The 25,000-nt window shown below is 36.1% G+C and overlaps 2 protein-coding genes across 4 annotated transcripts; both read right to left on the bottom strand.

Moving 5' to 3' along the window:
- Positions 1–590: 590 nt before the first annotated feature.
- On the bottom strand, positions 591–7,591 carry LOC114280205 (uncharacterized). The gene is made up of 10 exons (XM_082895686.1): positions 7,583–7,591; positions 7,199–7,276; positions 6,968–7,093; positions 3,921–3,974; positions 3,597–3,651; positions 3,424–3,500; positions 3,236–3,302; positions 1,877–3,082; positions 1,351–1,459; positions 591–1,233 (listed from the first exon to the last, which is right to left on the bottom strand). Exons 1-10 carry the CDS (start codon positions 7,589–7,591, stop codon positions 591–593), a joined length of 2,424 nt encoding a protein of 807 aa, XP_082751812.1.
- Positions 5,668–14,325, bottom strand: LOC114272345 (common plant regulatory factor 1). Of its 3 annotated transcripts, none has more exons than XM_082896305.1 (11): positions 14,071–14,325; positions 11,187–11,623; positions 10,958–11,056; positions 10,747–10,827; positions 10,061–10,221; positions 9,798–9,837; positions 8,112–8,160; positions 7,639–7,850; positions 7,199–7,276; positions 6,968–7,093; positions 5,668–6,167 (listed from the first exon to the last, which is right to left on the bottom strand). In XM_082896305.1, the coding sequence occupies exons 3-8, from the start codon at positions 11,000–11,002 to the stop codon at positions 7,660–7,662; spliced, it is 567 nt and encodes a 188-aa protein (XP_082752431.1). In that variant the 5' UTR covers positions 11,003–11,056; positions 11,187–11,623; positions 14,071–14,325; the 3' UTR covers positions 5,668–6,167; positions 6,968–7,093; positions 7,199–7,276; positions 7,639–7,659. The 3 variants fall into 3 exon arrangements, with proteins under 3 accessions (XP_082752431.1, XP_082752430.1, XP_082752433.1); XM_082896304.1 differs by having other exon boundaries at positions 7,647–7,850; XM_082896307.1 differs by having other exon boundaries at positions 5,844–6,167; positions 6,968–7,116; positions 7,647–7,850.
- Positions 14,326–25,000: the final 10,675 nt, after the last annotated feature.

Here is a 25,000-nt window from a genome sequence, read left to right as displayed (position 1 = left end):
CCTTTGGGACCGTAGGGATATTAGTAATGTGGTGTAACTCTTGTATGTTGTGGTCTGTGCGTTGCATGTAACGTATCTTTAAAAAACAATTCGAAATGTTGTTGAAGCTGAAAACCTTCTGAACATATAGCCGATGGATATAATATGAGAAGGAGAGGGTATTATTTGGCAGGTCGGTTGTATTAAGGTTCATGTGTGACTGCTTTGATGTGGCGTAAGGCATGTATGTTGTGATCTTGCATCTGTGATGGTATAATATGAAAAGGACAGGGTATTATTTGGCTGGTAGGTTTTATTGGGTGCACGTTTATTTGTCGATGTTAGGTGGGCCGATTGTGTTAATGTGGTTTTATAATGTGAATGTAGCATTATAATGTTGCGAATCAATTAGCCGAGAACTTGTGAAACGTAATAACAGGATACTAATAAGGTTTATGCGAAAAACAACAAAACCACAATTAAAAAACAACAGAAAATGTTGGTGATAAACTGAAAAAATTTTGAAAACATCAAAATTGTTACGGGCCATAGAAACATGAAGACTATAAAAAAAATGTTGTATTTGGAAATATATGTCGCTGCATGTAATGCTAAATTGGTTCTTTACACGTCTTTCTGTTGTGGTTCCCCAAACGTTGGCAACGGCTGCATCTAATTTGTTGAACTTCTTCCCCCCTTGAAAGCATTCTTTTTTTTTTGGGCCTTCCCGGTGGTCGTTTGACAGCTGGTGGTTGTATGATGTAATCTTCAATGCTAAAAGGTGGTTTACCAGCCGTGGGTATGGGCTGTATGTTGCAAGCGTAAGAATTCCGATACTCCGACACATGGTAATACGGGTCGACTGAATCATAAAGGTCGAGTCCGCTGTTGCGAATAGCAACAACAGCATGAGCACAAGGGAACCCTTTGATTTGCCATTGGAAACATGAGCATGTACGCCTTCCCACATCAACCATTACTGATGGAAAAGAGTGGACCTCGAAAATCTCATTGTTGGACTGACTTAGAAGCCATGATCTGCCTGTGTTGTATGCTTTAACTAACCGATCTTCCATTTTCGGGCAAATTACACCAGGCCACGATTGTGCCTTTATTCGGCGTTTGGACATCTGTCGCATAATCTTGGTCCGAATACTGTCAACCAGTTGAGTGATTGGGAGGTGGCGTGCTTCCCGTATCCATGAGTTAAATGACTCGATGGCATTAGAACTCATTTCGCCATACCGCGAACCGCTGTCGGAATAGATACGGTGAATTTGTTAGTGATTTTGTTGGACATAAATCTACAAGGTGGCATCGTGAGCATGACACAATATTAATGTGGACAAAGTTGAAGTGGTAACTGCGTACCGGAAATGCGCATTTGCCCAGTACTGTGGCGGTAAATCTTTTAAGAAAGCTGGTGCGACCTTGGGACTAGCCTTCATGAACTCCTCCAATTTCTCATTGAATGCAACAACTGTTGGTGCATACGCACAAGATCGGAATTTTGACAACAAACACGCGCGGTATGAACTGTTGACGTAGCGTAATTTGTCTTGCAAGTTACGTTGCAAATGTTCTAAGCAAAATGCGTGATGTGATGTGGGAAATATGGCTGGGATTGATTCCAGCAGGCCTGCGTGTCGGTCGGACAAAAATGTTAGTTCTCTTCGGCCGTTTAATACGTTTGCGAGGTGTCCCAGAAACCAATCCCAATTTGTATTGTTCTCCGAATCAACAATGGCTATGGCTAAAGGGAATAGACCTGCATGCAATTATTTTGTCAAAAGGGCAGTCGAGTATTTTCTTATAGAATAATGTGTACATTAATGTAAACAGACATGATCGAATGTGGCAAAACATGTTGGGCATGGTAAGCAAAAAAACGTCATACCTTGGTTGCCATCTTTCGCTGTGGCGGCTAGCAAATTCCCCTTAAATTTCCCCTTTAGAAATGTCCCATCCAAAAAAAGCATTGGTCGGCAATGGGTGAAACCATCAATACATGCTTTGAACGATATGAAATACCGTGAGAAACGGTTGTGTTGTTCGTCGTACTCAATGTTGATATAGCTGCCTGGGTTGTTAGCCATAACTGCATCGCTGTACCAACGTAATTGGTCAAACGAGATTGAGTGTGCACCGAACATTTCACCACGGGCTTTTTCGACACCTAACCAGGCAACCCGATAGCTAACCTCCAAACCGTAATCTTTTTTCAAGTCGTACACAACATCAGTGGGACGTGTCAGGGGTTTGTCACGCACCCGTTCAGAAATTACATCAGACACTAAGTCAGAACCAGCCCTTGGGTTTTTGGGTGTCCGAACGGAAACACCACAAGTGTGCAAGCCATTCCACTTACGTACGTAGAAAAACCCATTGGCATGTAAAACACGTGCGTGTACTGACCACATACATCCCTTCGATTCGCGCATCATGCATATTGCTGTAATCCGAACAGAATCATTCTTAATATATTTGAAGCGAAATCCGCACTCCACCGCATACTTGCGAAGAACTGTTCGAAATTCAGCAGCTCCCCCTTCAAAACTTTGACCAACATTTCGAATTCCATTCGCCCATGGAGCAGACAAAAAAACCTTATCGACGTGGGGACAATATTTGTCCAAACAATCTTGTTCGTCATCCATATCCGACTCGTCAGACACCCCATCCGACAGACATGGACCAATGTGTACATTGTTGTTGGGATAGTGAACATTTTCTGAATATCCCGCACGTGGTACCTCAATGATAACATCAATGCATTGCACCCGAAAAGATCGAGCAAGAGATATCATGTTCTGCATATCGACATCGTTCTGTAATGTGAAGTTATTGTAACCTGGCATTTTGAAGAAATAACACAGATTGGCAGGTGTGAGTCCGGAGAATTTTTCGCAAACATGATTCACCAAGTCCTGAAATCGGAATGGGGCTTCCAAATTGACAACGACATTTGTAGTATCGTAACAACATATCAACATTACATGTGTATCCATCGGCTGTAACAGAACACAAGCCCACGAAATCAGAAAATGAAAATTCAATAAGCAGACAAAGTCACACAACCTGACCCCAGAAATTAATAGTGCTGCTACGAAAAACACAAATTTAGATGAGCATTCAGGAAAAACCCATACAAAATCAGCACCATCCCAGTCCCCACAACCCACATCCCATTGAATATACAAACATTGTAAACACATCCACGCAAAAACAAACCACCACACCAACGAAACCCACTAACCTATCTCCCCTCCGGCTAATGCATCACCACAAACATTGTAACTTGGCGTCACCGTACTGGTGCAAATCTAGTCCACAAAACAAATCAACAAAACGCATAAATCAACATCGCACATAAGTGCTGCATATGCCACCGAAACACACAGGCGGCACAGCACCAACAGTACGACGGCGCACCACAAACCGTACCAAATAAGTGGCTGACCCATCCTTTGAATCAATATTGAACTTACCAAATATGGTGTAACATTCCCAGGGAAAAAGGTCTACCCATGAAACATTGTAAACACATCCACACAAAGACAAACATTGTAAACACATACACACAAAGACAACCCGCCACACAAACGAAACCCACTAACCTATCTCCCCTCCGGCTAATGCATCACCACAAACACCCAAATTGATCATACCCCACTAACACCAATTCATACACATACCCAACACGTTAAGTAACATGACGTCAACGTACTGGTGCAATGTAGTCCACAAAACAAATCAAAAGAACGCATAAATCAACATCGCACATAAAGCATGACATACCTGCAAACCAACTGACATTGTCGAGGTCTGAAGTGCTGCATATGCCACCGAAACACACAGACGTCACAGCGCCAAACAGTACGACGCCACAAACCCTAACAAAAAAGTGGCTGACCCATCCTTTGAAGCAATATTCAACTTACCAAATATGGTGTAAGATTCCCAATAAAAAACGTCTGCCCATGAAACACGTCCCGCTGAACAAATTGAGGGCACAATCGTCAGAAATGAATACAAAAAATGGAAAAAAGGATCAAATGGAACATATCTATCTAGTAATAGGACTTATTGGTTCAACAGTTTAAATTGGGGATTGATTGGTATAGTTGTTTGTGAGGTAGGATTTATTGGTAAATAATCCTAAATATAATTGTACTAATATATAATATTTATAATTTCATATAAAATTAAATATAAATAGGGTATTTATTGATAATTCCCTTTCCATCTTCTTATGTTTCATTTAATTTAAATTATTTTTTTTTATATTTTAATAAATTCTATGAGTGACATAATTACCAAAATATCCCTAATAATGATAGGATGAAGCACCAATTAATGTTCACAATGATAGTGTAAATGTTTCATAATATGAACATTCATATTGTTAATGAAAGCATTTACACTGTCAAATTTATTTATCTATTTATTTTATAAAATTACATATTCAATTGAGATTTTATTTGATAGATCTCGTTAATTAGGTTTGAAAAATATAAATTTCATTAACAAAAATATGTACAACAAAAGGTCTAAATTTCTAAAGTTTAATATATGAAAAATACAAAATAGTCCAAAATATTACACACCATGTTGCTAAGGGTTCAAAAAATATTTTTAAGGGTAAAATTATTTATAAAATACCTTAAATATGATAAATAAGATTTGGTAGATCAAATGTCCAAATAATAAAACTTATTAGAATATAAGAATATGTTATGAAATAATTGAAATAAAAGTATTTGAAAGAAAATTTCCTAATAAATTTCCCATCCTGATTTTTTTTTAAAAATAAATTAAAATAAACAAGCTGAATCAATTAGTGCACATCCGTAGATGATAATGATGTGGTGCAATCAAGGGCGAGCTCATAAGAAGTATTATGAGGTCAATCTCATGTATACTTGTTCTCTTTTGTTTTTGCCAATTAAAAGTTCATTTACCATCAATTGAGCCTTAGAGTTGTAAATCCCACAATTCTATAATGGAGACTAATCTCTCAAATATAATAGGACCTCGACTACAAGCAGCCAATTTCAAACTTTTTCTCAAGAGTTGGTAAAAAAAAAAAATTATCACGAGTCTAAAATATTACAAGATTATATACCCTTAATAATATTTTATTATTTATTCATTATAAACACATGTTTTGAAAAAATAAAATAATTACTCAAAAAAATATAAGAGGGTTGCATTTTAAGTGACTATTATATGGCACCTCTAATTATTTCCTAGACAATTTTATGTAAATTACCAAAATTGCCCTTATATAATAATTAAAAAATCTAATTAAGGAACAATTTTGGCACTTTTGTCAATTCTTTGAGTAATAATTTAAATGTCAAAGCAAAATAAGAAAGAACCCCAAAACTATGAGAAATGACATTGAATCTACAAAGAAAGTAAAATATAACTGATTTTCATTTACATAAACATTTAAATTATTTACAAATCTTGTAAGCACACTAAGCTCAAACCCTGCATAGACAGCTTGAACCCTAAGCAAATATCATGCATAGAATAATATTTATTTCCGAATTTCACCCGTTGGCAATGATTTTTTTTTATATTATTATTTTAAAGCACAAATTTCTGCAAATTTCAATAACAGTAAGCATTTACAAGAAACTCTAATAAAATAAAATGTTACATTGTGGATACCCAAACAGATGATGAAAGTAAATAAATTTCTCTAATTTTGAAGTTAAGCTAATGAAAAGTGCATTCTTTCAACCTGTTGTCAGAAGTAACTGTTAAAATTCGCACAACACTACGGGGATACTTGTAGTCAAGAACTAACCACACCATGATTAGTTAAAAACTTAGAAAATGCAACTCGAGAGATCTTTCGGAAGTAATTTAATCGCCTTTCCAACCTATGTGCCTGTGTCACCAACTAAACATATCATACAAGTGAATTGGGGGCTTTCAAGCTATTTGTCAAAAAGTACAAGAGAAAATATATGAATCAGCTTGTGGCAATAGCATGGGCTCTTGATCCAAATATTTGCAGCTTCATCTCAAAATAGAGTTCTCAAGGGTCTCACATTCCTTTTGTTTTCCTTGACAGAATTTGAGTCTTTTAGCAAAAATCCATCCCCGCTATTCTGATTCAATATTATCTAAACCCGTCTCTCCGGATGTGCAACTTCTGAGCCATTCAAATTCTCCTGCAAGATCGAACTCACATAAGCTCCAGTGGTAGAGGGCAAATTCAGCAGAAAGGACTTTTACAGGCAAAATGATCCATAGTAAAGATGCTGACTGGGTCTTCCAGGTCAGATTAGCCACCAAAGCATCTTAAGTTATTTATATAATTATATTTCATCTAATTCAATTACAGTCCAACATAAACCAATCTACACTAACAAAATATCAAACAAAAATTCGGATTTTCCGTGGCTCCCACCTCTACAACCTCCCTGTCTCACTTCACTCATTTGAGAGCTAGCGAGACATTACCCATCAATAGTGAGCTTTGTGAAGAGTTAAGTGTTGGGTAGTGTGGATCCTAATTAGTATCTAATCACTCAACTTAACTGCATAGTAAGGGTATTTTTGGTATTTCCTCAAGTGACCTGTAACCCTAATACTACCTAAATGTAGTTAGGGGGGTGACTATCTCTGTGTCTTGTTTTGTAACTCTTTCTAACCATAGTGAAATAGCAGTGACTGTTGACGTAGCCCTATGGTGAACCACGTAAATCTTGTGTGCATGTAATTTATGATTATTGTTTATTGTTGTTCTCTCCTTTTCGTGTCTCACAATTCCTAGTTAGGTGTCCTGCAAATCCTAGCATTAAAAACTACCATCCTCCAGGTAAACAGCTCATGACACCTTTGGTTAGAGTTTCAGAAACACAAGTGTTGCTGAACTGTCTTAAACAAGGGCCCTCCAAATAAAACCAAAAAAAAAGTAGCAACAGCCAAAACTAAGAAATAAAAAAGAATTCTACAAGATAGAAAGTACCATCAATGCAACATTCTCAACCCTAAGTTTCTCTGAATCTTCCATTAATTGTTTCATTTCAGATTTAAGGGTTATGTTTTCCACTTTCACGATTTCATATCTCTTCATCAGTTCCTCAGTTTCAGCCTGAAAAGAAAAATCAGATTGAACTAATAACATTCAATTGGGAAGCTGAGTTACAAAGGTGAAAACTAAAAGAATAAAAGAAATTATAACTTAAATTCTATATACCTGCTTTCTTAACCTAGACCTCCTAGCAGATTGTTTGTTAGCGTGTTTCCTCTTCTCTCGTTTCAGTTGCCGCTCATCCTGAAGAAACAGACACAATGCAAATAAGAGTTTGAAAATAATATTGCACCTCTGCTATACTCTGCAAGCTGTTCTATATGGAAATGTTCGAACTCAAAGTCCCCACAAATATCTTTACAATGTTATAAACATAGCTTTAGAAAGCTGCACTATTAACTAGGTCTTAATACAGGCAATCTCTCAGCTAATTTTGGCTATTGAATTCAAAATTTTCCGTGTTCCCTTACCACTCCTGTGGTTCATGCATTGTAGAACTATTTTAAGAGAAGGGCAAGAAAAGAAATGTTTCTTGCATCTATGGACAACCTGAAACATGTTAGTTCAAAGCATGACAAGTAATATCAACTACAGATGAAACATACTATCCTACTTTTTTCCAGTCTTCACAAGGCAACCCTGCAGCTGTAGTAGAAGCAACACAAGTTGCTCTGTTTTCTGTTTTCCAATTGGGAGTCTACTAGTTTTCCTGCAACATCTTCAGGAGCCACATTAATCCTCGAAATCCACCTGGAAGTTACATTGGCATCCTTTTCAGGTACAGACCTGGCCTGTTTATGGACTTTTACTTTGTTGTCTGTTTAAGAAACAACAAATAGCAAACAATAAGTTTGGAGACACAATTAGACAGTTTCTCTACTATCTTGGAGTGTAAACAAAGCTCCTATTCCATCATTATGTTCCAACACCAATATAAAGGCAACATAAGCCCAAGATTTTTATTCCAGAAGGCTGGCCCCTAAAAGCACCATCTCCTTTCAAGACTAATTGGTTGTGCAGTCCAAGGTGCCTTCCATATTATTATCAGAATAAAATATATTCAAGGACTTAATCGTACCAGTGGATAGCTTGCCCATTGAATCACTTTTCCTCAGACTTTGCTGTGCCTGAAAGATAAGAGAACAATAGTTTCTCGTAACTCCACATTTAACGTCTTGTAGCTCCATTTGGTAGAGGAATGGATAACTGGAAAGAAGTTGCATGAAGGATGGTTGAAAAAAGAAAGGGAAGCCTTTCTTCCATTTGTCTAGTTGAGACAGAATGGATGAGAAAGGCAAGGGGTCTGTCTTTTTTTACTTTCCCACCCTTATGTATTACTATGAACGTGTCGTTGGAAGAGACAAATGCAAAAAAGAAAGGTATCATTATCTACTTTTCTTCGCTCAATTTTTGATAGATTGAAAATGGTGAGCCGGGGCGGATATGCTCTCTTGCCATGTTTGCACTCCCTTCCCCCTGCCTTCCAACTAAACAAAGAATCTGTCTCCATTAAGGGAGGAAGGCATGTTGTCTTTCACCTATGTTACCAGAAAACGCTAATATCCTAGCGAATTACGTATTGGTACGCATGTTCTGAAACATGGTATACTTCCATTCTAAAACGGTAAATTTAGTGATCCAAAGTGATCCCAATTTTTTTTTTTCAATATATGTCCTTAAATGTTGCCTTAGGAGGAAAAAAATCAAATATAATGAACTAAAATCTAAGGTGAGTTAAGTTTTGATAAGATAAAAAATCAAAAAAGGGCGGTGCTTCAGACCCCCACTGGGGGTCAACCCCCAGTGACGTGGCGCACTAGGGTTGGCCGAAAAAAAAAAAAAAAAAAAACAGTTTTTTTTTTGCCAATAGGAGCCGACCCCCAGCACCCCCAGTTGGGGGTCTAAGTCATTTTTGATAAAAAAAAATGGGTTATAATACTCAAAGAAAATATTACATTTTATTGGATGTCTAATAATTAAAAAAAAATTACTCTAGAAATACCTTAAATTCTTAAGTATAATATATACAAGTCTACCTCTATCGTACCACATTTTAGAACATGTGACGTACCATGTTCATGTTCCCGTTCCCATTCCAGTCTCACATATCGGAACGATCCACGTTCCAGGTAACATAGATCTTCCACGTGTTGGTTTGGTTTAGCAGGAAAGAAATAAAAGTTAAAGTTAATGGTGTTACTTTATTTTACCATTATATTGACATGAAGATGTTTGTATGGCAATGATATGAAAGTAAAACACATCCTTCTTTCTTCTTCTCTACTCACTTTTGGGCAGATTGAAAATGGTGAGACACTAGAGATTTGCCTACACTTCACTACTCCTTTCCCTTCCCCTTCCCCTTCCCCTTTCCCCTTCCCGCTAAATGGAGGAAACTATCTCTGTTCGCTTCATTTATTTCATTGCGCATTAAGGAAAGGAAAGGGGAAGCTTAGGGATGTTCGTTCATTTTACCATCATAATGTCAAATATTGATAACATGGTTTTTGAATGACAAAAAACAAAAAAGTAAGAGATAATCTTCTCATTTGTTCATCTCCTTCCACTTCTAGGTAAAATGAAAAATGGTAGCCAGGATAGACTTGCTCACCTTCAAGTTTTCCTTTTTCCTTCCCCTTCAGTTTCTACAAAACTAACAATACTCCTTTATCCTTTCCACTGTTCTCCTCCTAATGTTCCCTCATATCAAACAAAGCCCAATGACAAAAAGAACTTAAAATATAAAATAAGACAGAATCCTTACTCGTGTGTTACCATCACTTGCATCACTGGAAACATCAATACTGCATTCTACCATGCACATGTCAGATCCAGAAGTCTAGGTTAGATCCAACAGAGCAATGATTAAAACAGGACTCGTCCAACTGAGATACTAACTTAAAGCATTAAATGGAGCATGATTTCAACTCATGCACCAAGGGCACTGGAAGCTAACTTATCTGCCTCACCTAGTTTGCTCCCAGGAAATAATTAAGCAAATAGAAAAGCAACATTGGTTTAACAGACCTCTGTGATGCTCCATGGGCTGATCCTTCACCATCAACCTCAGCATTGTCATTAACTACTTGCTTAGTAACTCCGTCCAATCTTTTCAGCTTCTTTATTGAGCCTTGATCCATGTTGTATGATGAAGTAGAAAGCATTTGTGCGCTCACAGGAGTTGCAATCTGCATGACAGTCTCCGAAGTAAGACTTTATGGCTGTAGAGCAAACTGCTACTTCAAGTTAATCATCCTAGCCCAAAAAATTCATAAATCATCACACTTCTAAGCTACGAGAATGTTGTGCAGATTTCACCTCTAAAGATTTTATGGACAGATTAATGGGATATTGGGAATATTGCAAGCATGGAGTAAAAAATTTCTGCAACAGAACAAGCTACTTTAAAGGATGAATCTGACTAGAGGAACTGTTTCCCATATCAGCAAGAGGAAGAGGGATGCAATGTGGTGATGTAAGTGTCATCGCACTAATAGTTTGAAAAGTAAAAAAATTTCAACAATTGTTGGAAACTAAGTCGCACCAATCATAGTTGTTGATGAATTTTGAATGGTATAAGTTTCTTGCTTCTATAAAGTAGAGAAGGTACTCTGGAACTATTTCATGTTTACAATTCACTCGGATTTAAAACAACCTACAAACAGAAGTTTGCAAGTGGGGAACCGAAGTTCTAAAGGAAAAGCATGACTTACAATAGGAACTGTACGATGAGTACAAACAACTCCAGGAGAATAGATGGCAGAGTAAGGCACCCCATACGGTGGCATCACATGCTGCAATAGTTATATGTCAAATAGAGAATAAGTTCAACAAATATTGCATTTGGAACACAGCTCCAAGCTAGGCATACAGAAATGCCATGTGCAGAAGATGACTATAGAAACTCAGATAACTCCAGAGTACTTGTGGTGGTGCCCACACATGAGGATGAGGAACATGACAAGCCATGACTGAAGAGTTCAAATATGATGGTGGTATGGGTACTCCAGGCCCATAATATGCCTGAAAGTGAATCAAATTATTAAATTGCTAGTAAATTAAGAAAATTGGCAAAAACAAAATTTTCTGAACCTAAGGTTCAACTAAAGTAATTGCCGTGCAAGAAAGGAAGATGCTCCATAAAGGGAATAACCTGAATAGTTGCCCAGTCGGGATAGAGATGAATGTTTGTCTGGTCCTGCTAATGCCAATGGGTGGTCCAATTTCAAATCTTGAACTCCAAGAGTTAATCCGCCAAAGAAATAATGCAATAGACCTCTGTCTCTCATGCAGGCACACATCCATGTATCTATGTTGGATTAAATTGTACATAAACAGTAGTACTGTTTGCTTATTACAATCATAATTCATAAACTATTTGTACATGTATTTAACAAAAAGGAGAAAAATCATTCATTTGTTGTTGATAAAGACATATAATCCCACAACAAAAACATATCAAGAACACATAACCTGTTTAGGTGGAGATGCTTTTTCTGATTTTGGACATGGTTTTTCAGATTTTGGAGATATCATGTCTTCACTTCTTCCCATGTAATATAAAAGTAGATGGCAAAAGGGAAAATAAAACTGCAAAAAAAAAACAAAAAGAAAAAAAATCTGGAGTGAAGAAAAAGAAGAAAGAATACAGCAAAAAATACATCAACCTAGCTTTGGTGACAGCTTCCTAATCAGGTCAGACAATTTTCTTTCCCTTTTTCCTTTGGTTCTTTCTAATCAATCACTGAACATGCCAAAAATGAAATTGTTCACAGTTGCTCATGTAGTGTCCAAGAGCACAAAAAATGTAAGAAGACGAGAAATATGACTACAAACGAATTCTTAGACTTGTCGGAGGTTTTTGGAATTAAAGCTAAAAGTATAAATTCCTAACATAAAGATGATACAACCTAACTTAAAAAGGGAAGAAGAGCATAGGAATGGAGAAGGCTAAAAACATAACAAAGAGTGATGCCACTTGTGTTGAGATTGTTTGGGAACAACCTAAAATAGCATACTTATTGTTTTTTTATCTTATTTGGGTCGCATCACCTCTTATTTGGGTTACATCACCTCTCTACTTTTTTGCACATATTTTCATAAAAAGCAAAAGGTTACTAAAATCGACTATTTCCAAACAAAAATGTAAAGAGAGCATAACCCCTTAAACTTAAGATTTGTACTCAATGCACAGATTTTTTATCACAACCATCAGGTCAACTATGTTATAGAACAAAGTGATTGCTACCAATAAATATGAAATGAATGCGCTCTCCAGGTGGCACCAGTTGGTAGTTAAATGATGGAAAGTTGTCTAATATGGTTGGTCATTCAAAACAAAGACTAATGGATGCACCAGTTCGAAGAAAATTCAATTCAAGTTGATGATGCTTAATGAGCAAGAATACTGCTGAATGAATTGCCACTCGAAGCCAAAAATGATGTATGGCAAAGAGACAATTAGATATTGATCCTAAGTAGTTGAATTCAAGACTTATTGAGTTCAATTACTTATAAGAAAACTAAATATAGTGTAAAATATTAATATTTTTGATCATCCAAACTCCATCATACTGGCTTCATTGTCCACTTCTGTTTCTCCACAACTATTTATGAGGCTCTCTAAACCCTTAAACACACCCCCCAAAACACAAATTAAAATCAAGAATAAATTCCATTCCTAAAAATCTCATAGGGATCTGAACAACACCCACCCTCCTACCACAAGGCACTTTGTCCAGAAATAACAAATAAACAAAAAATTCACTCCTAAAACAGTAAAACATCCGAGAGAAACTACAACAACAATTAGATTCAAACTAGTCTTAAGGGCTCCGTAAAGTGTATCGTTATGTATACTTAAGGGGCCATATAGAGGTATATCCCAAAACGGTAGTTCCTCATCTTTCTATTTGACAGGGCAACATGGGTTGGAGGGACTCCTAAAATCAGCTAGATTCAACTAAGCATGGCTTTTATAATAATGGCACAATCATTCCATGAGAATGAATATTGTACAAGTGGGGTGGAAGACTATTGACCTCAACGAGGAGGCAGGGATTAGTGCCCTATTTTTGTTTTGTTGAAGAGAGGAAAGGGCATTCAACAATATATATATATATATATATATATATATATATATGTTTATCACTTCATGAGTTGAAATGGTTGAGAGAGGCATCGTCTCGAGAGGATGGGGAAAATTTCTGATTGGTGGAGGTTGGAAGCCCTAGAAAAAAGGGGCTAGTTCTTTAATATTGAGGTGAGAAGACAAGTAAAAAGCTTGGTGCACATTCCAGAAGCATAAGGGAAGATGTTTGGAGTGAATTAGCCCAGGTTTCCTGAAACTTTTTGTGTCGATGAGTGTTGGTTTCAAAGAAGGGAAATCCTTGGAAGTGGCCATAATTTCTCAATGGCCAAAGAACTCCATCACGGTGATCCAACAACGGAAGGATAAAAATTGTGACATCGAGTTGCAATAATTGGGTATTTTAGCAAAAAAAAAAAATGCAGGGGATTTTGTGTGTTGTAACAGTTTCCATCTGTGGAGATGATTATCTACATCAAATTGTAAATGTTATCTTATTGGGGGTGAATTTATTCTCATAGCTTTTGTTTTTTAGGTTGTGTGGATTCTGTCTGTAGTTGTTGGGACAATAACTGCCAATTTTGAGTAGAAGATGGTGGGTTAGCTTGTTTGGTTGCATTAGGAGACGAGCTTATACTCTGGTGTAAAGATTTTCCAATCTTGATAATTTGTCCTAAAAATTAAAAATAAAAAAATTTCAAACTTTTAAGTGTTTCAAAGAGAATGTATGTAGTAGTTCCACTTTTATTACTTTTCCATCATATATGCAACTTTATAACTAAAAAAACTCAGTTTTCAACACACACACACAAAAACAAAACAGAAATTACAAAGATTACAACTTCCTACTTAATCAAGCATCAAGATCAAAATAACGAGTTTGAATCATCGAAATACATAACAAACCAAAAGAAGATACACTAAAAATCAAAACGCAACTTCAACGTACCTCTATATATCAAAAAAATAATCCGTGGAACTCGAAAGAAAAACCCTAACCCTAGCTTGTCGTTCTCAGCATTGTCTTTTTTTCTGGTTCTAGCAAGCAATCACTCTCAAGAATCAGAGAGAGAGAGAAGGCACATGCCACGTCAGGTGACACGTGTTGGTGTTGCATGAGGGAGGAAGAGAGAGAACCGGAGCTGAGCTTTAGATAGGTTTTTTTTTACTGAAGGTGGGGAGAGGGAAAAATGCTAGGGACCATGTTTCCTACCAGTTGTTTGGTGTAGATTAAATAAGTATATTTTTTTAATTTTTTTGAAAAATATGTAAAAAATTAAAAGAGTGATGTGATTTAAAAAAATAAAAAAATATAATTATATATAAACCTCAAACAAAACTTTATTATTAAATGAAAAATTAAAAGAGTGTTGTGATTTAAAAAAATAAAAAAATATAATTATATATAACCCTCAAACAAAACTTTATTATCAAATGTTTTATATGTGAAATGTCACGCCCTCAAAAAAAACAACATTTAACCCATCAATAAAGACATGCATTGATATGTAAAAGTTCCATATTCTTTCATTTATCAGAATTTCATTACAAAAAGTATTACATGTTAACGACAAAAGCAAATGCCCTAAAGGCTTACAGCTTTCCAAGTTAACACTTGGTTACAACAAAAGAGTACTAACTCATTTACACATTAAGACCTTGGCTTGAATTTACATGTAATACATCAAAAATAAAACGACAAAAGTGTGCCCGCCTCTAGCCTCCCAAGCTATGTCCTTGGAGGTGGCATGCTACCTGTACCTGAAAATGATATTCCCATATAGGGTGAGCCACAGCCCAGTAGAAACATACTAAACCAAACATGAACAATGTCTAAAAGATTAGCAGTTGATAGATGGTCAACACTGATACTTCCCTTTATCACACTTTACATTTTCATGACATACTAGTCCATATTACAATTCATTTTCCAATTCCTTTCAATTCTCAAATCACAACCATGGCTCAGAACCTGGACAAACAACTCATATGAGACATTAACTCATATCAAACACTTCCCATTTCATATTAGATAAGCATACTAGCTATATCACACAACAACAGATAAGCATACAAGCTATATCATCACTTCCACAGATATGCATATGAGCACTATCACACTTCCAATGACAAGCATATGAGCTCTGTCAACACATTAATAGACAAGCATATGAGCTCTATCTATGGAGTCCATCCCCTATCTCCTCCCAACACATCCGGTTTAGAGGTCCATCCCATATCTTCCCCTAAACCGTGGAGTACATCCCCTATCTCCTCCAACACAACACAATGCATATAAACAACAATTATATACATCATCACACAATACATAAATTTAATGTATTCTTTCAATCGTCAATCTCAATGACACATTCCAGTGATTAGTTACAGTTTGCCTAATCATCATGCATTGTCTACAACAATCACGACTATCCTCCACCGATAGCCTAAAGCAGTTATTTCTATACAGAAAATAAATGCAACAATGGATATTTAATCAACATTTCAATTAGGTGAGCGATAAACAATCCAACTACACCCTTTGACCCCATACATTCCCAATCTCAACAATTCCACTTCATTTCCTCTTTTCTCACAATTAATTATCCCAATTAATCAAACAATGTAATTAGGTCATTTTTCATAATTAACATTTCAACCCTTAGGTCCCATTTTCATCCATGATTCAACATTTATTTCCATTTCTCTATGCCAAACATACATCTAGGTTTATTATAAATAAAATCCCAACTTTTGTTAAAAAATACCACAAAAGCCCCAAACCCTCACAAAATTACCAAACCAACCCCAACATCTCAAAATACTAAAATTTAAAAACAAAATCCATAGAAAGGAGTAGGATATCCCTACCTCAAATTCGGAGCTCCAAGGGAGAAGATGACAAAACCCAACGTGCTCCAAATCCTGAAATTTTCAGATTAAAAGGTAGCCCTCGACGATCAACAACTTTTTTGTAAAGGCCAAAGATGAGCAAATCACTCCTACTAGATCAAAACCTAGAGAGAAGGTAGAGTTCTAGAGTGAGAGGCTCAACAATGGTGTTTTTGGAAAAGTAGGAGAGAGAAGAGAAAGTGAAAAAGTGATTTGAAAAGTCAAAACTCGGAACTTAAATCCAGTCTCCCCGCTCGAGCGTCAAACACCCCGCTCGAGCGTCACTCACAGACTCCCGCTCGAGCGTCAACCATCCCGCTCGAGCGGAGGATGCACACTCCCAGAACTTTTACAGAACCAGGTCTCCGCTCGAGCTTCCAACTCCCCACTCGAGCGGCACTCACACAACTCCGCTCGAGCGGCCAACACCATGCTCGAGCGTCCAACACAGCACAAGAAATACTGGATGGGTGCAATTCCCGCTCGAGCGCCAAAACCCCCGCTCGAGCGGACAGGTCAAAATCTGGGCAACTAGTTTTGGTTTCTAAACTCAACCAACCTGTAACAAACCTGCCCAACACATCCCATAACTCAAATACAAAGTAAAAAGGATGTAAACAAAATAATAAACAACTACCAACATCCACAGACACATGTCCGGATCACTGTACAACAAGGGTAAACCCGGGATCGCTATATGAAACTTGAGTCTCACATTTCCAGTTAAATATTTGATAAAATATTAGTAAAATATTTGATCCTGGCATTATGCGAGAGAAAGTTGAGTTGGTGGTTGTTATTGTGATGTGGCGCTTCTGCCGATTGATTTTATTGACGATTTGGTGTGTCTATTTGAACTAAGGGTTGGTTTGGGGTGTCTTAAAAAAGTGTATTTTTTATCTTTTTATGAAAAGATACGCAGAAAAGTAGAGAGGTGATGTGATGGAAAAAAAATAAAAAGATAAAAAGATGGATTATATAGGTTATGCCAAACTAGGCCTAAAATAGTCATAAAAAATAAAATTAATTATTTTAGTTAAATAAAATAAAATATTATATTTAAATTATAATTATTTTATTTTTTTCCTTGTAAAAATTAAAAAAATCAAAAAAATTATTTCAAAAGAAATTTTTAATTCTAAATTAAAATAATCAAAAAAAATAAAAAAACAAAAAAATCAATTCATCCTTTCTCTTTTGCGGTACATGTGGCGCTTCTGCAAGCGGCCTAGTGTTACTGCCCTGCCAGCTGGCCGCCAGCTAATGTACTCCCCGTCATGGACTTTTGTTGACTTATTTATTGAGACCAAAAAAAATATTTGTTAAAAATTCTAAATAAATTATTTAATATTTTAGATAATAATTTAAGATTTCATTTGAAAATAAGTTATTTTTTTAATTTTTATGAAAAAATATATATATAAAAAAAATAAAAAGAATCATGTGATAATTTATAGGAAAATGTTTTGTAGCTTGAAACATTTTCTCCCGAATGGCCTGATTTTCGAAAACGACGTTGTTTTGATTTTAATTATTTTTTTTTCTTTCCCTTCTATTTCTCGTTTCTCTCTCAAAGGTTGAACCAAACCCAGAGAGAAAGAGAGAAATAAAGAAGGAAGAAGAGAGGAAGAGGATGAGGAAGAGAAGAAGACGGTGATGGCAGTGATGGCGGAGAAGGAAGATGTTGATGGCGATGATGATGTGTTGATGGTGATGATGTTGGTGTTGATGAAGATGTTCGCCGATAATGATGTGTTGATGGTGATGATGTTGACGAAGATGTTGTTGATTATTATTATTTCAATTTTTTTTTTTTGAAAATCAACAAAACAGATCAGATCAGATCTGTTTAACAAGTTGATTATAATTTTTCTTTTAACTTCATCTCACATAAACAAATCGGATCTGTTTAACATAAATCTGTTCAACATACTTTTTTTTCCCTAAATCAGATCTGTACATCATCTTGTTGATCTGTTCATTATCTTGCTTCAATTTTATGGTGAGTTTGGTAATTTTTAGAGAGAGAAAATAAAGGAAGAAGATGAAGGAGGTTCTGGTTCTGTTTGTTAGAGTGAGTTCTCAAATGTTGAGAGAAAAGAGAGGAACGAAGGAAGATAAAAGAATTTTTTTTTTCAAACGATGCTGTTTTTTATATTCGAGCCATTCGGGGTAGCCAAATTTCGAGTTACCCAGCAGAACCATAATTTATAACGACTTTTTAATTTTTTACTAAAATATTTAGGCCCCGTTTGTTTGGGGTTATAAGGAGGGGATTGAGATTGATAATGAGGTGGCACTACTATATGGGGTATTTGTTTTGAGAGGTGGGGAGGGGACTAGTAATCCCTTGATATTAGTAAAGGCCTTGGAAAGGGGATTGGTAAGTAGGAGGTAAAGATGATATTAGAAAAATAGTGAGGAGATTAGAAATTTTTTTATTTTATATATATTGGGAATTTTTTTAAAAATATTAATGTTTAATTTTTTATATTTTTTTATTTATTATATTATTTTATATAAAAATAATTTATCAATCCCCTCACTATCAATCCCCTCACTAACAATCCCCTCACTATTAATCCCTTCCATTCTACCTCTGAAAACAAACGGGACCACAGTTGATGCTGCCACGCTGGGTGTAGCTTTACTACTGGCTTGTGGAGCAGAGGGGCAGTCTTTAACCATGTGATCCACCTTGCCACACCTGTAACAGGCTCCAGATATTTTGTAGCAGACCCTTTTGTGCTTCTTGCCACACTCAAAACAGGGTGGTATAAACCCACTCCCTTGGCTGGGGCTAGTTGTCGACCCCGTATTCTGTTTCTTGTTCAGTGGGTTATGCTTGCCTTTCTTAAATTTAAAACCCTGCCTTTTACCACGCCATTCAGACGCTGGTGTTTCAGTTTTCAATGCTTCAATGTTTGACTCGGCCATCAACGCCCGGTCGAGAACACCCACAAAAGTCGGTAGTTTTAAAACTTTTATTCGGTCAAGTATTACAACATTAAGGCCACCCTCAAATTTTCTGGCCTTCTTGTAGTCCGTGTCCACCATGTGTGGTGCATATCTGGCAAGTTCAGTAAATTTTGTTTCATATTCCGCAACGGACATTGTGCCCTGCTTCAGCTGTTCAAATTCAGTCACTTTTCTATCTCTGACACACTGTGGGAAGTACTTTTCAAAGAAGGACTCCTTGAACTGAGCCCAAGTCATAACAGTATTTTCATTATGGATAAGCATCCACCACCTTCTAGCTTCTTCTTGTAGGGTGAAGGTAGCTAACAATACTTTATTCGCTTCTGAGCACGGAAACACTTCAAATAGTTTTTCTGTTTCAAGCACCCAAGCTTCAGCCTTTAGCGGTTCCAGTCCTCCCTGAAAGGATGGCAGTTTCATCTTGCTGAATTTATGGATGAGAGCAATAATATCCTCATCATTCACGTTCGCATTAGGTTCCGGCTGTACCGGAGGAGGAGGTGGGGGCTGTTGGTTCTGTTGTTGTTCAAGTCTAGCAGTTATCAGTTCCATCATTCTTTCCATTCTTTCCATTCTTGCCTCAGTAGATGAGGATTCAGGTTCATTTGCATTGTCCATTTCACTATAAGCAATTATAACAGTTATAACAATTGTAACATAAACAGTTGCATGTTTAGACAGTTATCACATCAACATGTATTCAGTCATAACATAACCACACACTTTTCAAGTTCATGAAATGCCCTAATCACTTTTCTAGGACACCCTATAGCTCATTTGGACATGTGTGTGCGGTATAACTCGTGGTTAAGTATCGCTCTGATACCACTCTGTCACGACCCAAACCCGGCCCTATGGGTTTAGCACCGTAACCGGCCAGTAATCCGAGATTACCGAAGGCCTGCTTAACAGTAGTACAGTAAAACAGAGTTCAGGACCCGGCGGAAGCCAATACAGTAAATAAATAATGTCCATTGAGCTATGACAGTCTGTATGCCAAAATTTTTTTTCATGCATTCACATATATAAACAGTACAGTCTATACAAAATTTACAGTCACACAGTGCAGGGACTTAATCCCTTGATAACAGTACAGTTAGCAGCTGACAGTCTATACAGTAATCCAAACAGTACAGAAACAGAAGGGGGAAAAAATAAAAGACCCCTAAGCCATAGCATGGCAGGCTCGGAACCTCGCATTGAGGCACAGTGGTTGGCCTGACAAAACTGGAGTTACCCCGACGCTCCTAGTCGCGGTCTGGTGCCTGTACACCTACATATATATATAAGCAGTGAGCTAAAGCCCAGTGAATAACACAATGCGTAAAGGGGTTTAGAATGAATGTCCTTACAGTAATGAAAACAGTCAATTAAATCAGTATTTCAGTCGTTCAGTCAGTACAGTCATATGTGGTACATCCATTAGCATAACAGTACAGTAAACAGTAGGTCTTAAAAGACCGAGCAGTAAATGATGGCCATCAGTCAATAACAGTAGTGGTTCCAACGAGGGAACCGATAGAGATCTCTATAACAGTAACAGTAAACAGTAGGTGCTAAGGATGCCACAATATAGTTCAGAATATAGGACATACATTCATTCAATTAACAGTATCAGTTCAGAAACAGTACAGTTCAATTGTCCAGAAGATAATCATTTTGAACATATCTTTACACAGATGTTACTCACAGAGTTCTGGGCTACAGTAAGCTAGAGCGTCTCCTCAGAAAGCCAATCCTACACAGTTAACAGATTAAACACACACTAAGCTACACAGTTAGGAAAATAATAACTTAATCCCTAATTGCCTCGGTGTGTTTCTACATCTATATCCTCATTAAAATGCTTTAAACTAGGCCTAAGAATGCCTAGAACGAGATGAGGATGCAAAGATGCACTTTAAAAGCATTTTCAGATTTTTTAGAAAACAGGGGTCACGCTCGAGCGTAGATCACTCCGCTCGAGCGGACATGCAGACAAGGGTACCCGCTCGAGCGTAGCATTACTCGCTCGAGCGTTCTGTAAAAACAGTCAAAAGTGCTGGATGGGTGGAATCTCCACTCGACGGACGCTCGATGCCCGCTCGAGCTTGAGACACATGACTCCGCTCGAGCGCCCAGTCCTCCGCTCGAGCGGACTGCAAAACAGTGCAGAGATACTGGATGCTCGGATTCCACGCTCGAGCGTCAATTACATCGCTCGAGCGGGAGTGCAAAATCTGGAAATCCCAGATTGCACCTCCAAGCTCAAACTCACATACAAATGCATCAAAACCAATCCTCTTGGGCCCATTTTCTGGAAAACATTTGTAAACACATAGAATAACATGGTTCAAAGCTCAATTTGAGAAATCAAAGCCCAAGGGTGTTTAATTCAAACTCAATTTCAAACCATTTTTCAAGAACAAAATGAACATGCAAACATGCATGAATTCAAATCATTTTGAAGCTCCAACTTGATGCTATAATGAGCCAATCCATTTCAAAACATGATGAAATCATGGACTTAAACATAATTATGAACATGCATGTAACCTTTTGCCATGAAAACAACTCAAACATCTACAATTCAAACATGCATGCATGAATTATGCTCTGTATCAACATGTATGAACTAAAACATGACTTAACTCTACAATTTAACATGGACCATGCAAGGATTAGTTCAAACACAAGAATGAGAAGATGAAATTCTTACCTAGGTTCCTTGAATGCAAGTCTAGAGGTCCAATTTAGCAATCTACACTTCAATTACCAAGCAATTCTTCAAGTTTCCAAGCAATTCAAGGTGAAAACCAATTTCTCTCCCTCTCTACTCTCTAGGTCGGCAAGGCTCAAGAAAGGGCTGAGGAAATGTTTGTTTCAAGTGTATACAAGGCTCACATGTTATATTGAATGGGCCACTAAGGGTGGCAATTTGGTAATTACGGCAAACTTTGCAATTAACTCGTTTTAATCTAATTTAATCATACCTAATCAGTTTTCAGATAAATATACCATAAATGCACATTAATTCTAAGGATCATAAAACATCAACCAATTCTCGGTTCGGCCGCCGATAAGGCCTTCAATTTGCAGTTTAAACGTAAAACATGAACAGATCAAATAATCAATCAAACAGATAGAATACAAATTAACATACATACTCAGTCAATTCAGTTCCAGTTTTCAGTCAGTTAGTTCAGTACTTTAACCAGTCCCATTATTAGTCATAATCAGTTCAGTTTAATGGTAATCAATGTTTATCGGTAATCAATCAGTCATTAATCGGTAAACAGTATGATGGTTGTTACAGGAATATGTGAAGCCAATTTTTTTTTTTTTTTTTTTTGGGTTCCTTCAGGTTGCTGGTGGTGGTTGCATTTTTGTTTAGGAAGTGCCTACTCCTCTGTCTTCAAAGATACTACAGAAAATTAAGCAAAACTCCATTCCAATTTCTCCAACAAGCATAGTCCAACTTGCATCTTTTAAGTCATTTATGCCATGTTTGTTTGAGCGGACTGGATTAGCATTCCCATGATTAATAGTCCTAAGACTACGAATCCGTTGGATTATGTATCATATCTTAACTAATAGTCAAGTTTAAAATAATTAGCCCCTACTTCAATTGCTTAACCAAACATCGGATTAATAATTTTATTGGACTATTAATCCAATCCCAAGCTCATGTCCACCCAAACAAATATGGCCTTAAAGTTTTACGAAGGGGATGATCACCCATTCAAAATCAATCCTGAACAATGGACACTGCCGGAAAGTTCCAATTATGTTTAATTGAATTTGATTTGGAATCTGTTTAGATTCTGAACAATTGAATTTGTTTTTGTCAAAGGAATTATGAAAATTGGAGATTTAATTCATTAATTATTAATGTTGGAACATTGTAGAAAATTAAGAGAAAATTGCCCAAAATAAATATTTACAAAATAGGGGAAAAAAAAACTCAAAAAATAAAATTTTTAAAGAAAAAAGTCAAACTGTAAACCATCTGCGAATCCTATCTGCACAAACCGCAAACCGCACTGCGAGCAGTTGCGGGTTGACTTTTTCCCAAACCGCATAATCGAACCGCAAACCGCACAGATCTGATCCGCGACCACCCTTAGTGATAAGTATAAGATTATGAAAATGTTTATATTAATTAGTGTATAAGATATTATTGTCACTTTTCCCCAAACCGCATAAATGCGGGCGGGACAAAACCGAACCGCAAACCGTACAGATCCACTAAACCAACCCCTATTGGTGAATAATTTTACTTTTACAAATATTTTTTTGAACCCTTAGCAACTCAGTGATGTGAAATTCACATTAAATAAAATTGACAGTATGAATATTCACATTATGAAACATTTATATTATCAATGTGAATATTAATATGCGTTTCGCCTTATTATTATTAGGAATATTTTGATAATTATATCACCCACAAAATTTATTGCAATGTAAAAAAAAAAATTAAACCAAGCGAACCGTAAGTAGGTGCAGAGACAAATACCTTTGAAAATATCATATATTTTGTGTATTTGATTTTATTTATTACTGATGATTGGCTATATTTATTTAGATATAATAATAAATGAGAATTATTTTCAAGCATAATTCATAAGGAAGTAGCTTGCTTTTGGTTCTTAATCGGACTGGACGGTATTGTTTGATCCGTGGAGGACTATCACGGGTCTTGTTTTGATAATCCGAACCATTCAATGTGTAAAACTTGTTGAGTACTATATATTTACAGAAAATTACGTTGATCGAATATCGATAGCTATGTGATTAAATCTGTTTTGTATAAAACAAGATGGACTGTGAACAAATTAACAATTGACAAAAAACGGATAAGATGAGATAGCTATTGATATCCGATCAACGTGATTTTTTACAGGCATATAGTACTCGACGAGTTATACACATTGAACGGTTCAGATTATCAAAACGAGACCTGTGGTGAGTCTCCAAGGGCCAAATAATACCGTCTAGTCTAATTAAGGACTGGACGCAAGCTGCTCTCAATCCATACAAGGTAATGGTTTTTGTACCCTAAAAAAATGGGATAATTATCAGTGAGTTCTACTTGGATCAGACCTATTGCTCATGAGTTTTTGAGTGAAAATTTTGATGTATTTGCCCATCATTTTGATAATAAGAAAATCGTAAGATTTTTTTAAAATATATTTTGTGATTGTAAAATAATTATTTGGTACTAGTAATAATAATATTGAAAAATTTATATAAAGAATAAGTGATTAAAACATTTTGACTTTTATTTATGAGTTTTAATTTATTTTTGGTTTATTTGTGTTAGTTTATATTGAAATATGATAGAAGAAGTATAACTAGTTGAATTATATTTTTTAAAAATATATATAATGATAAATTTATTATTAAAAATTAGAACAAAATTTAAATTTTTGATTAATGAGCCCTTAACTATCCTTGAAAAATTGTAACATAAAGTAGGGGGTGGCCATGAGTTGGGCCAGATCCATTGCTCTTTGTCCCAATGTTAAGCCTAACCCATTAACTCCAAGCCTGACACACAAATAACACGGGCTGGGCGACCCCACTTTCAGATTTAAAAAAAGTAAAAAATAAAAAATAGTTTTATTAAAAAAAATTCAAAAAATCAAAAACACTTCTCATTTTCATATAATTTTATCTTTTTTAAAGGTAGAAATAATTTTTAAAAATTAAATATATATTTGTAATGTTTATTTTTATCAAACAAATTTCTGTTTTTAAAAAAAAAAATTCAGAAAATAATTTCAAAAAATAAAACCAAAATGGTCTTTGTTTTTGGTATTTTTTTGTTGGAAAATGTTTGGTGGCCTGATTTTTTGTGACTCGAATGATTCGAATGTGTCAAAACGATATCGTTATACACTAAAAACGACATCATTTTGAATATTTCGAACCATTCGAATCATAATTTTTCGACCCACCTAATATTGTTGTTTTTTGTTTCCTTTTTAATCCCAAGTTCCAAAGGGCAAGGTTGATGAAATCTT

Source organism: Camellia sinensis, chromosome 11 (assembly GCF_055761805.1).
Source record: "Camellia sinensis isolate YWXY chromosome 11, ASM5576180v1, whole genome shotgun sequence".
Taxonomy (NCBI): Eukaryota; Viridiplantae; Streptophyta; class Magnoliopsida; order Ericales; family Theaceae; genus Camellia; species Camellia sinensis.
The sequence above is the reverse complement of the archived record's forward strand: the minus strand, read 5'-3'. Positions and strand labels throughout refer to the sequence as shown.